We start from the raw sequence: 14,340 nt of genomic DNA on the forward strand, positions 1-14,340 counted from the left end.
ATACACATAAATGACATGTCATCGGCATGCGACTGTGAATTGTTTTTGTTTGCGGATGACTCTGCCCTGCTGGTATCCGGCAAGGACAAGTCACAGGTGGAGAAAATCCTCAGTGCTGAGCTGTGTAGAACTTGCACCTGGCTCGCTGACAACAAGCTATCCATACACTTGGGTAAAACAGAATCCATCCTGTTTGGGTCCCACATCAACCTTAAGAAAGTCAATGACTTCACCATAAAAGTGGGTGACATTGTTATCACCAGGAAAGATGAGGTCACCTACCTAGGTTCCATTCTAGAGGCTAACCTTTCCTGTGATAAAATGGCAACCAAGGTAATCAAAAAGGTTAACCAACGAACGAGATTTCTCTACAGAATCTCCTCTCTGGTCAACAAAAGCACCTTGAGGATTCTGGCGGGAACTCTCGTTCAACCCTTTTTCGATTACGCATGCACCTCCTGGTACCCTAGCACCTCCAAAACCCTCAAATCTAAACTCCAAACATCTCAGAACAAGCTAGTCAGGTTACTTCTAGACCTCCACCCCAGATCCCACCTCACTCCTACCCACTTCTCCAAAGTGGGCTGGCTCAAGGTGGAGGACAGGGTTAAACAACTTGCACTGAGCCTAGTCTCTAAAATCCACTACACCTCCCTGATACCGAAGTACATGTCAAACTACTTCCTTAACGTAAATGACCGCCATAACCACAACACCAGGGGGAGCTCCACTAACCACGTTAAACCCAGATTCTGAACTAACAAAGGTCTTAACTCATTCTCTTTCTATGCCACATCAATGTGGAATGCGCTCCCAACAGGTATAAAAGAAAGGGCATCTCTATCCTACTTCAAAACCGCACTAAAAGTTCACCTCCAGGCAGCTACAACCCTAAACTAACACCCTCCCCGGATTGCTAATCATCAAATGTAAACAATCAAATGCAGATACTTTTTCTTATGCCTTCTGATCTCTCTCTCTCTCTCTCTCTCTCTCTCTCTCTCTCTCTCTCTCTCTCTCTCTCTCTCTCTCTCTCTCTCTCTCTCTCTCTCTCTCTCTCTCTCTCTCTCTCTCTCTCTTTCTCTCTCTCTCTCTATATGTCCACTACTTGCTGTCCATATCCTACCCCCCACCCCCTCCACACCCCTGATTGTAAATAATGTAAATAATTCAATGTGATTTTCTTGTGTGATGACTGTATTATGATTATAGTATATATGATAGTATATATCTGTATCATGAATCAATTTAAGTGGACCCCGACTTAAACAAGTTGAAAAACTTATTCGGGTGTTACCATTTAGTGGTCAATTGTACGGAATATGTACTTCACTGTGCAACCTACTAATAAAAGTCTCAATCAATCAATCAATCACCTCTGATGGAGAGGGAGCCAGAGTAGAAAAGAGACGTCTTCCTTAATAAAGCAAGGAAGACAGATTAGGTGGCGACTTGTCCAGGGTGTACCCCGCCTTCTGCCCGAGTGCAGCACCCCTGAGACCCCAAGAGGGACAAGCGATAGAACATGGATGAATGGATTGGATGGAAGGTAAGGAAGAGTTGCATGTAAGAATAAATTATGGAGTGCACCGCGGAATGGTTGTGAATAAGACTGCAGCGTGTTTGTGTACACTACAGGAAGTTGTCTTCTGTAAAAAAACAAACAAAAAAAATACCCTCATAGTATCCCATCGAGTCATCAATGTAACGTTTGCTGTGTTTTTATTGTTACACTGGGATCTTGCTTTAATTTTTAAATATATTTTATGCTTGAGGAACACGCACAAACGCCCTAAATGTTTTTACCACCACATTTAACTCATTGCAATGACGTAAATATATCATTTTTAAATGGCTTTTACTTTGACAGCTCTAACAGGAAGTGTGTGTGTTGATGAGTCGTACTTGATGTTAGTCATCTGCATTGAGGGGAGAAGCATCATCGAAGATTTAAAAACCTGGCCAAGGGAATTTTAAAAAGCTTCAATGTCATCTCATGATTGACGACGCCAATAATTTTACTTTATTTGTCTTCACTCTCAATATTTGATTTAACTCTGATGTCTTAATTCGTCGTCGTGAAGCGTCCGTGTTCACTTGGCGTCATCTGAATGGACGTGAAGACCAAATCCTCTCAGACGCACATCTCTCTATCTCGCTTTGCCTTTTGGAATTATTCCTCCTAGTTTTAATTGTTCGTGGTCGAGGAGCATCACGTTTATTCACCTGCTCGGATGACCTACTTTGTATGATGCGGGAAATATCTGCTGGGAGGTTGACGGCAACAACAAGCCTTGGAGGACACACCGTCTGATAGAGACGCCTTACCTTTTTTTCCCCTCAAATCTCTTTATCTTTTTTAAAGGAACATTCCTTGATGGACGTGTAATGAAGATACAGGATGGACATGTTTTGGGAATTACTATTCTTTCTCCAAGCCAACTGTATGATCTGCATATTAGGTGAGTCATTCCGTATGCTATTCTCCTTTATGACATGAAGACGTATGAGAGAATTGATGAGAATTGATATATGAGAGCAAACATTCGGACTCCACAGCAGTTGTGTTCATGAAGCACACACGTTTGTGGTGTCCCTATAACAAAAAGTCGCCCCAAACGCAACTCATATAGATAGACGAGCTGTCACAAAAACGGTCTTATCTAGTGAAAACACTCCACCATCATGGGCAAGACCAGGGTCTGCAACTTGGGGCTTTGGAGCCACATGTGGCTCTTTCATCCCTCAGTTGTGGCTCCTGATAGTTTATTCGTGTGTGTAGTGTAGTCACCACGCTGTCCCTTGATGCACCCTCATGGGTCTTTCAAAGTTCTGCATCAGCCATTCAATTCTAGAGGCAGTGGGCCCCATTCAGAATAGAATAGAATAGAATGGACTTTATTGTCATTATATTTGCATATAACGAGATTAAGGACTCCAATTTAAGGCGCGGTAGTGGAAACAAATATGGAATAAGAATAAATCACATAAGTAGTAAAGATAAAAAATAAGAATTGAAATAAACAGACTACTATCCAATAAAAACAATAAGCAATCATGTACAATATACAAAAAAACTGTACAATATACAGCTTCCGTTCTTAAGAACACATTTTGTTCTTAGGCCCACTTACAAAGTTTTTAAGGAGATTTTTGTATTCACCAATGTTTTCTTTGTTTGGATTTGTTCGTAGATAAGAACATAATCTACGAGTGCTCCAGAGCACTCTTAGGGTGGCCTATTTGTTCTTAAGTGTGACAAGTTCCCTTACATCTATTGTCTAATGTTAAATTCATATCATAGATAGATAGATAAATAGATAGATAGAGATAGATATTGACAAGACAGACAGACAGACAGACATATAGCAAAATGAGCAATATGTAGACATTTCAAAATACTGTACACGCACACACACACACACACACACACACACTCTTGCTGCTACTGCAAGATGCCATAGATCATGCTCTGGGGAGGGAGCGCATATTTCACGGCCATGTTTTGCCTGATGTGACGAATATTTATTTGACCGCTTCGGGGCTACCTTTCTTAAACTTACGTTTTGACATTATGTATTTCCCTCGCGGGATAATACGAATTTCTCTTCTGTAATCTGTTTGTGTTTTCTCCGTGTGTCTGATGTTCGGCTTTTCCGCCGGAATTGTGCCCTTATATGGGGAATTAAGGGTGTTTACCTGTGCAAATTACGGAATTAAGGGTGTTTACATATGCATATTGGGGAAATAAGGGCGTTTTTATATGCAAATTATGATAGACACGCACGCGCTAACCATTTGGCATTCAGCAACTTAAGAACAGCAGGTGGGAACAATTTGGGCGTTTAAGAACATGTCATTAATTTGAATGGACTCCTCTTAGGAAATCACTTAGGAAGAAAGATAAGAGGATAAGTTAGAAACTTATTGCTGAATGGGAGTGCTTTCTGGTGAGAAATCATGACACTTAACTTGTCATGATTTAGCTTGTTAGCTTCCTTTGTTGCTAATAAACAATGGTAACTAGAGCGGGATTGAGTTTTATTTTATTTGGTGTTGTGTTACAATATATTTTACAAAGGTTGGCAGTATGCCTCATATCCTGTACTACAAGCCAACCAATTACAGCCTTTGCCTTTATCAATTTAAGTGGACCCCGACTTAAACAAGTTGAAAAACGTATTCGGGTGTTACCATTTAGTGGTCAATTGTAATGAATATGTACTTCACTGTGCAACCTACTAATAAAAGTCTCAATCAATCAATCAATGCCACGTCGCTGCTGACCAAAAGATCGACTCTTTTAAGGCATACGTCATGCTACTCAAGAGGATTTGGAGGGGGAAGACAGAGCTTGCTTTATTAAAGCGCAACTGCATAAACTTACTTACTTAGACTTAGTTCCTCCCATTCCTGTTGGAACATTGGGCGACGAGTCCCCTCCATTTGTTCCGGTCACTGGCGACCCTTCTTGCTCCATACCAGCTGACTCCCATCTCTCTCAGGTCTTCCTTGGCTGTTTGTCTCCACGTCTTCTTTGGCCGTCCTCTCTTCCTCTTTCCCCCTTCTGGCACCCAGTCCATTGCCACACTTGCCGGTCTCTCTTTTGGCAGTCGGAGTACGTGTCCAGCCATTCTCCTTCTCATATCAGAGACTATATCAGACAATGGTGCTACCCCTGCCCTTCTCATCACCTCTTCATTGGTGATGTGGTCTCTCCATGAGATCCTCAAGATGTATCTGAGGCACCGTCGGTGGAAGACATCCAGCTTGTTTGTAATGGTTGATGTCTTCATCCATGTCTCACAGGCATAGGTCACTGTAGGGATGACCACTGACATATAGAGGCGCAGCTTGGTTGACGTACTGATAGATTTTGATGACCAGATATTCCGGAGGCGTTCGAAGACTCCTGCAGCTTTTCCGATTCTGGTCTGTACATCCTTTTCTGCATCTCCAGTGTTTGAGATGTTGCTTCCAAGATACGTGAAGTTCTCAACGTACTCTATGCCTTGTTCGCCTACGGTGAGCAGTGGAACGTTTTGGTCTTGTGCAACGGTCATGGCCTTGGTCTTCTCTTGGCTTATACGTAGGCTGACTTTTTCCCCTTGCTCATGCAGATTGTTAGTCAATTTTTGGAGTGTAGAGTAGGAATGGCTAAGCAGAGCCAAGTCGTCCGCAAAGTCCAGATCTGCCAGTCTGCCCCCTCCCCACTTAATGCCGAGGTTTGCTCCGACGACAGACTTCCTCATGACAAAGTCTATGACAATGATGAACAGTAAGGGAGACAAGATGCAACCTTGTCTTACCCCGGTCACAATGTCAAAGTCGTCGGTTGTCCTGTTGGTGGTTTTCACTCGACAGGTGGAGTTATGGTACAGGGCTCTGAAGATGTTGACATACTTTGATGGTATACCGTATAGCTGGAGGATCTGCCACAGTGATTCCCGGTGGATACTGTCGAAGGCTTTCTTGAAATCGATGTAATTGATGATGAGGGGTGTCTGGAGTTCTTGGCACTGTTCTATGATGTTGCGAAGAGTGAAAATCTGTTCCGCGCAGAACCTTCCCTTTCGGAAGCCGGCTTGCTCTTCCCTTAAGATATTATCTACCTCGTCTTTTAGGCGTTGGAGCAGCACACTACAGAAAACCTTGCCTGGGATCGACAGCAGTGTGATGCCCCGCCAGTTGTTGCAGTCTGCGAGGTTTCCCTTCTTTGGCAGCGTCACTATAACCCCCCGTCTCCAGTCGGCAGGGACCTCTTCGGCATGCCAGATCAAATTGAACAGGTGCATGAGGCTCTCCACGACCACCTCTTGACCGTGCTTCAGCAACTCAGCAGATACCTCGTCGAGTCCTGGTGCCTTGCTGTTCTTGAGGCTCTTGATTGCTTGGGCAACCTCGGTCCTGGTTATCTCTTCTGAGGTGACTGTCAGAGTTGGGGCTGGTGTTTCCCGATCAAAAAGAAAGAGAGTGGGAGGTGTTGGCTGGTTGAGAATCTCTTTGAAGTGCTCCACCCACCTTGCCTCCTGTTCCTCATCGCTTAAGAGTGCCCTGCCATCCCTGCTCTTGATAGGCACCCCGGAGCTGCTCCTGGAGCTGGTTAGCTCCCGCACAATCCTGTAGAGTGTTTTAGTGTTGTTTTTCTCTGCTGCCTCTTGTGCTTCTTTTGCTTTCTTCTCCAGCCACCTCCGTTTGTCTTTCCTGCAGCTCTTTTTTACTTCCCGGGCCAGGCGTCTGTACTCCTCGTCTTTCATCCTCCAGCATCGGAGCCTCCTCTTCTGTTCTCTTTCCATCTTTGCCATCTTCCTTTCGTCAATCAATTTCCAGGTCTTTTCCGTTATCCATCTCTCCTTGTTGGTGCCCCTTCTTCTGCCTAAAACTGTTTCCGCAGTCTCAGTGATGGCACGGGAGAACAGACTCCACTGCTCCTCAATGGAAGGATGTGGTGGTACCTCAAGCTTCTTCCTCAACTCCTCACAGTAGCTTTTTGACAGGTTGGTGTTCTTAAGCTTTTCCACTGCGTAGGGTCTCTTGGGCTGCATTTTTTGCACCTTTTTCAGCTTCAGCCTGATTTTACCCACCACAAGAAAGTGATCTGAGCCTACATCTGCACCCCTGTGTGCACAAACGTCTAGCAGTGACGAACGCCATCTTGTGTTTATGCATATGTAGTCCAGCTCATTTCGGGTTCCGCCCCCAGGTGAAACCCATGTCATCTTATGGATCTGTTTGTGCATGAAAAACGTGTTGCCAATGCTGAGGCCGTTTGTGCTGGCTAGCATCAACAGTCTCTCCCCGTTGTCATTGGTAGAGCTTGCAGACCCGTGTGGTCCCACTGTGGCATTGAGGCCCCTTCTGTCGCCATCCACTTTCGCATTTAGGTCTCCAATCAGCATCTTGATGTTGTAGCTGGGGATCTCATCAAGCACAGCTTGGAGCTGGCTGTAGAAGGCATCCTTGTCCTCTTCTGAGGCAGCCTCGGTTGGGGCATAGACTTGCACGATGGTGACTTTGGCATGTCTAGTATAAAGCCTTGCTGTGATGATGCGCTCATTCACCGGTTTCCATCCCACTAGCGCTTGCGCCGCACAGTTGGAAAGGATGATCCCGACTCCATGGGTATGGTGGTCTTGCTTCCCAGAGAAAAGAACGGTTGCTCCATCAATCAAGAGGCGCCCCTGCCCAGTCCACCTCATTTCACTAACGCCTAAGATGTCCAGGCGATAGTCCCTCATAGTCTTCAGCACCTGGTCCATGCGCCCACACTGGAACAGTGTTCGCACGTTCCAGGTACCTACTCTGGTGTTGGTTTTGGTTTCGAAGATCGGGGTCGTCAGGGGTCGGGCTTCCTGCTGGATTTCACCCGGCTCCGTCATGGATACATCCAAGGATGCGCCCTCTCTTCTCTGCCGCAGTGTACCGGAATGGCTCCTTCTCGTCGTTTCTGTAACATGATGCTTTTTTACGGGGTGGGGTTGTTAACCTCACGCCCAACCCCCAACCTGGAGGACCGGGTGCTGACTTTTGTCTGGCCTCTATCCCGAAACCTGCCCGGCATGGTTAAACCTGCCAGGGGTGTGATCCCCCGCCGGTATAGCTTTCAAGGGTCATTGAGACACGCAAGACTCTCCACCATGGCAAGGTACCAGCACAAGGAGAGCAACTGTATAAACAAGTTGTAGATAAAATAGAGCAAGGAGAAACATGTGTGACAACCAGTGATAGACATACATTTTTACATATTAATAGCGTTACTAACACACACACACACACACACACCCACACCCACACACACACACACACACACACACACACGCACACACACACATTCTTGCCTTTTTTACATTCTTGAAACCTCCGAATGCCTACCTCTTTAGGACCACCCTTTCTAGATATATAAAAATTTGTATTTACAACATTAATAATATATACATACTATGCAAATATAAAAAAGGTAAGCTTTTAGTTAATTATTATTAGTATAATTTTTTTTGTACCGGTAATTGGTTTTTAATGTTCATTATTTAGTTCAAGTTATTACAGTATGTCTCTATATACATATTTATTTATTTTTTTAAATACATTTTGGCTTAAGGCATTTCAATTTCTCACACACACTTGTTATGACATATGTTGGCCAGAGGGGGAGCACTTCAAATTTTTTACACACACTTGTTATTTCATATGTTGTCCAGAGGGGGAGCACTTTTAAAACCGACACAAAGTCAGTTTGAAAAATTCCTCTTTTTTGGGACCACCCTAATTTTGATAGATTTCACCACCAGGGGTGTAAATGAGACATTCTCTATTAGATGTAATGTTTTTCCGTATTGGTGCCATGATTTCGGTCCTAACTTGTTCACCGGTCCTCATATGGACGGTACTTTTCCTTGTTGATGTCTCAAGAAGGGTAGAAATACAAGAACACACACACACACACACACACACACACACACACACACACACACACACACACACACACACACACACACACACATGCATGCACGCACGCACGCACGCACACACACACACACATACACACACACACACACACACACACACACACACACACACACACACACACACACACACACACACACACCTTTAACTACTATGGGGGAATAATTAACAACAATTCAATGAAGTGATAATCATGTAATCCCACAATACCCTGTTTGTGGACAAGTAGAGATGCAGCCACCAAAGCACTTTCAATCCCTGTATGAACAATAATTAATTACTTTTTTTAAAGTAATTTGCCTAACACTGGTGACAACACATCAGATCATAAAACAAAAATCCAGCACAGTTGGATCTTAACTAATTGTGGGGGAGAAGCTAGAAAATAAACCAGTTACAAAATCACATGCAAAATACAGGACAGGAACGTAACGTGACAATACTGTATATACTTCAATATAGTGATCAAATAGTTTTGTGGCTCCAAGTGGGTTTTGATTTGGTGGAAACATGACCAAATGGCTCTTTTGATGCAAAAGGTTGCCGACCCTTGGGCAAGAGCATAGACCTGTTAAAAATGACCTCACAGGCGTGTAGAACTGCACAAGACTTGACTGGACTGCAACACAGTCAACATGAAGTTGGTGAGAAAAAGACCACTATTAGTGAAACAATTGACAAAAGGAATAAATAAAAGAATACAGTAATAGCCAATCACAATTGCTCTGATTTCACCTTGTGGGGTAAGATCGATTGTGGAAAAAGTGAGGGACCATCCCAAATACAAGGGAAGAGATGGTGAACAATATCAGGGGTTGGCACCACGATCACCAATAACCACATTCTATTTCTTAAATGGATTGAGATGCTGAGTCCCACAAGGTTCCTCTGCTCTAGAAGACACGTGTACAGGCCTGTCTGAAGTTTGACAATGAACACCTGAAGAAGTCAGACAAGGATTAAGACAATGTGATGTGTCTACCCGAGACCAACATTGAGCTTTTTGGCATTAAGTGGACTCAAACGATTTGATGGCAGAGAAATGGTGACTCTCTGAGCAAACAACAGCATGCATCAAACATGGAGGTGGAAATATTCTGATGTGACGCTGTTTCCAATATCCAATATGCGCCCTGATATGTGTGCAAATCTGGTGACCAAGAAACTTTTGACCTCCGCTTGACAACAAATGTTTCTCCTCCAAGTATGACGTCATGTTTTGTATTTGGATCAAATACAATTTAACTCACGCTATGTTATAAACCCTTCCTGTCCCTCACCTAATGTGTACCGTGTGGGTAATCCTGAAGCCCCTGAACTGAACCAAATGTTATGTACTGAAAAATATGAATACATGTCAGTGTTTCCCACACATTCATTTATTTGTGGCGGCCCGCCACGAAATAATTACGTTCACCACAAATAAAATAAAAAAATTTAAAAAAATAAAATAAATTAAAATTATTATTATTATTTTTTGTCCTCTCCAGCTTCTCAGGCAAATCATATAGTTGATGTAAATGCCCATATCGGCTGTTCAGATTTACTCTACAAAAGAGAAGTGTAGGATACTTCTCGTGTTGCCTTATTTGTATTTGACTTTATTAAGTGTATTTATATTAGAAACACAACATGTGTATATAACAAAGGGTGCAAAGTCTGCAGGCAGTAGGAAAAACATGGTTAAGTGTAGGGAGTAAAACTGATGGCAGTCTAAAGTTCAAGATTTTTGGAGCTCTTTGTTCAGTGGATCAGATGTTTGATGAAGCTCTGTGTCTATCTACCACCACTACTGTTTTCTGTTTATTTGTTACTGACTGTGGCAGAACACCTCTGCCTCTGTTTCACTTTATGTTGCTGGTAAATAATATGGTTGTAGTAGTAGGCTAAAGTTAAATTATTTAGTATGCACTAATTAAAGGGGCAGAGCTTTGAGACATTTTAGCTTTTATATTTTATAAGATATATTTTTTGTAAGAACCACAATTAATACATATATTTCAGTGAATAACTTATTGTTCACTGAATGTACATAAAGCTTTGTTTGATCTTATAACAGCTACAAGCAATTATTTTGTTTCTAAAAAAATTAATTAAAAAAAGCCATAAATCCCCTCTCTGGAGGGCAGTTGCAGGAACACAAATACAACAGGAAGTAAAAGAGGGTCTATGTGCTGCTGGAATAATTAAGCTAACAAATTTTTGAAATAAACAAATCTCATAACCATTACCATAGCTATCGTTGCTAGCTGGAAAACATTGCATGTTGTCACAAAACGACCTTTCAGTGTGAAAATGTGTCTCCTCACCTGAAGAACCAAATATAGGGCTCGGGCTCAGGCAGAACCAGAGGCCATCCACCCATTGCAATTGGGAGTGGATCACCGGGCATGCGTGGCCCGGCATGCTCCACTTCTGGTGCAATGCAAAAATTGGAATTTAATGGTTGGCTCTTGAAATGCATTATTTGACACAATTTGTTGGGCCATGTTAGCAATTTGTTATTGGTGCTGTTTAATATAGCCTTCACGTCTCACTAGCGTCATTTCTTTCTCTGACAATCACAATGTGTAACCTGTAGAAGATGTTGGCTTGAACTGAATTAGTTCCGATGGTCCATGAAGGCAACGTGAAGAGGATGTCCCTTTTCCTTTTGCTGATTGGTCGTATCACTTCCACAAAAAAAAGGCCAAAAGTCTGAATCTGAAAAAAACAGATTTGAATCTGAAAAAGAAAGATGTGAATCTTGAAAAAAAAAAATTAAACTGCAAAAAAATAGACATTTAATGTAAACATTTTTAAAGATCAAACATCTAAATATATGAAAGTGAAAAATGAAAATATAGAATTCATTCAGAACAATTTTTAAGTGTGAATCAAACATATATTACACTTGAAAAAAAACGGTGGTCATTTCTTTTTATTTTGAACACACTGATGTATTTTTCAACATTCAACATCAAAACCTGAACTTTCAGTTTCAAAGTAAATTTTTTCAGGTACAAAACCTTTGGCCTTAATGTACTTCCATACCAAAAAGAGATCAGTGCTGTTATCTATAAAAATGGGACCCATTACCTCCCTGCTTGGCACTCAACATCAAGATTTGGAATTAGGGGTTAAATCACCAAAAATGATTCCCGGGCGCGGCCACCGCTGCTGCCCACTGCTCCCCTCACCTCCCAGGGGGTGATCAAGGGTGATGGGTCAAATGCAGAGAATAATTTCGCCACACCTAGTGTGTGTGTGACAATCATGGGTACTTCAACTTTAACAAAAGTAAGTACGCTTGTTTGTGTAACTGAGGGTTTGTAATTAGATGAAGGCCAGCAGAAAACAGACAGTAAGGAGGGAATCGAGAGGCACGTTCTTTATTGACAACCGTCACGTCTCTCGTCAACACACTGAATTCTCGTCAAGGCACCTTCTTACACACACACACACACACACACACACACACACACACACACACACACACACACACACACACACACACACACACACACACACAGACACACACACACACACACACACACACACACACACACTCTCTTCCGGCTTCACAATAATACCGTGATATGTAACATTTTGTCCAACTGCGTCGACAAAATTAAAAATGTCATACATTTGTTCAAACAATTGGTTTAACTAAGGAAGAGTAAATGCAGATGTAAATGGTGCACTATGTAAAGTTGTTTATGGGTGTCTTTATTACATTATCTACTGTATTAATATACTGTACATCTATACCTAGTTTATTATATTATTGCAGAGACTTTCAAAATGTACACTTAATTCTTACAATACTTACTGTCATCAAGTTTTGAGCAAATCAATGACTTGCAGTTCAGTAAACCATTGAAAAAAACGTTCCTGTATGACATCCGGACTACCGAATTTTATTTGTATCCAAATATTGGGGTATTTTCTTAAACACATTTAATTTATGCAAGCAAATTATAACCTGTGATTAATCATGAATAATCACTGTTCGAGAGTGTTATTAATCCGAATAAAACAATTAATCACTTGACAGCCATAATATATATATATATATATATATATATATATATATATATATATATATATATATATATATATATATATATATATATATATATATATATATATATATATATATATATATATATATATATATATATATATAGTACAGGCCAAAAGTTTGGACACACCTTCTCATTCAATGCGTTTTCTTTATTTTCATGACTATTTACATTGTAGATTGTCACTGAAGGCATCACAACTATGAATGAACACATGTGGAGTTATGTACTTAACACAAAAAGGTGAAATAACTGAAAACATGTTTTATATTCTAGTTTCTTTAAAATAGCCACCCTTTGCTCTGATTACTTTTACGCACACTCGTGCCATTCTCTCGATGAGCTTGAAGAGGTCGTCACCTGAAATGGTTTTCACTTCACAGTAGGGGTGTAACGGTACGTGTATTTGTTTTGAACCGTTTCGGTACGGGGGTTCCAGTTCGGTTCGGAGGCGTACCGAACGAGTTTCCACACGAACATATTAAGTAGCCGCCTAAGCTAAAGTCTTAACAAGCTGCTCTGCTTTCTGCCTCTGTTTCCTACACAGCACCCAGCATTGTCCCACCCACACAACCATCTGATTGGTTCCAACCTTAGCGGTAACAGCCTATCAGCAGTGCGTATTCAGAGCGGTAACAGCCAATCAGCAGTGCGTATTCAGAGCGCATGGAGTCAGTGCTTCTGTGGTGGGGTTAGCAGATAGGTGTTTAGCAGGTGAGCATCAGGCAGCGGACTCTCCCCAAATTAAAATAAACACCTCCCAGTCAACTACTAGTAACATCACTATGAGCCCGTTGACCTTCTAGAAACAAACTGCAGCTCAGCTCGCTCGCAGTCCTGGCTTGAGGTGAAGGCTAATTAGCTTTTAGCGTAACGTTAGCTCATTTTGCGGTGTGGGTGTGTGTGTGTTTGTGTGTGTGTGTGTGTGTGTGTGTGTGTGTGTGTGTGTGTGTGTGTGTGTGCGTGTTAGTTCATTGTGCGGTGTGTGTGTGTGTAATCATTAGTAATGTAGCAGCCTAGTTTTGAATGGCAGGGTCCCTGCTATCACATGTTGATAAAAATATAACATTTACATAATAAAAATCAAATACAGGCTTCCCAAATGCTGTAATAAACTAAGCATGATGTGTTGACTTGAAACTGTTTAATGTTGCCTTTTTTATGTTTGGAAGAAAAGTTTTGTCATTTTATTTAATCTGAGCAACAACTTGAGGCAGTTTAATGTTGATTAACGTGGGCAGAATTATTATAGTGTTCCCAATGTTAAAAGGATAAAGCCATTGTTTACAAATTTGGTAAATAAATAACCAAAAAATGTATATTTGGTTGTTTTCTTACTGTACCGAAAATGAACCGAACCGTGACCTCTAAACCGAGGTACGTACCGAACCGAAATTTTTATGTACCCTTCCACTCCTACTTCACAGGTGTGCTTGAAGCTCATCGAGAGAATGCCAAGAGTGTGCAAAGCAGTAATCAGAGCAAAGGGTGGCTATTTTGAAGAAACCAAAATATAAAACATGTTTTCAGTTATTTCACCTTTTTTTGTTAAGTACATAACTCCACATGTGTTCATTCATAGTTGTGATGCCTTCAGTGACAATCTACAATGTAAATAGTCATGAAAATAAAGCAAACGCATTGAATGAGGAGAAGTGTGTATATATATATATATATATATATATATATATATATATATATATATATATATATATATATATATATATATATATATATATATATATATATATATATATATAGTAGGGGTGTGGGAAAAAATCGATTCAAATTCGAAACGTGATTCTCACGTTTT

General features: G+C 41.4%; 1 protein-coding gene across 3 annotated transcripts in view; it reads left to right on the forward strand.

Annotated features, from left to right (window-relative positions):
* Nucleotides 1–1,896: 1,896 nt before the first annotated feature.
* ca10a (carbonic anhydrase Xa) overlaps nt 1,897–14,340 on the forward strand; it is a 67,938-nt gene continuing 55,494 nt past the window's right edge. For all 3 annotated transcript variants that reach the window (XM_062056483.1, XM_062056484.1, XM_062056485.1), the window contains exon 1: nt 1,897–2,462. In XM_062056483.1, coding sequence (XP_061912467.1) covers nt 2,402–2,462 — 61 coding nt within the window. In that variant the 5' untranslated portion in view covers nt 1,897–2,401. The remainder of the gene's footprint in view (nt 2,463–14,340) is intronic.

Source organism: Entelurus aequoreus, linkage group LG08 (assembly GCF_033978785.1).
Source record: "Entelurus aequoreus isolate RoL-2023_Sb linkage group LG08, RoL_Eaeq_v1.1, whole genome shotgun sequence".
In the NCBI taxonomy this organism is placed as follows: domain Eukaryota; kingdom Metazoa; phylum Chordata; class Actinopteri; order Syngnathiformes; family Syngnathidae; genus Entelurus; species Entelurus aequoreus.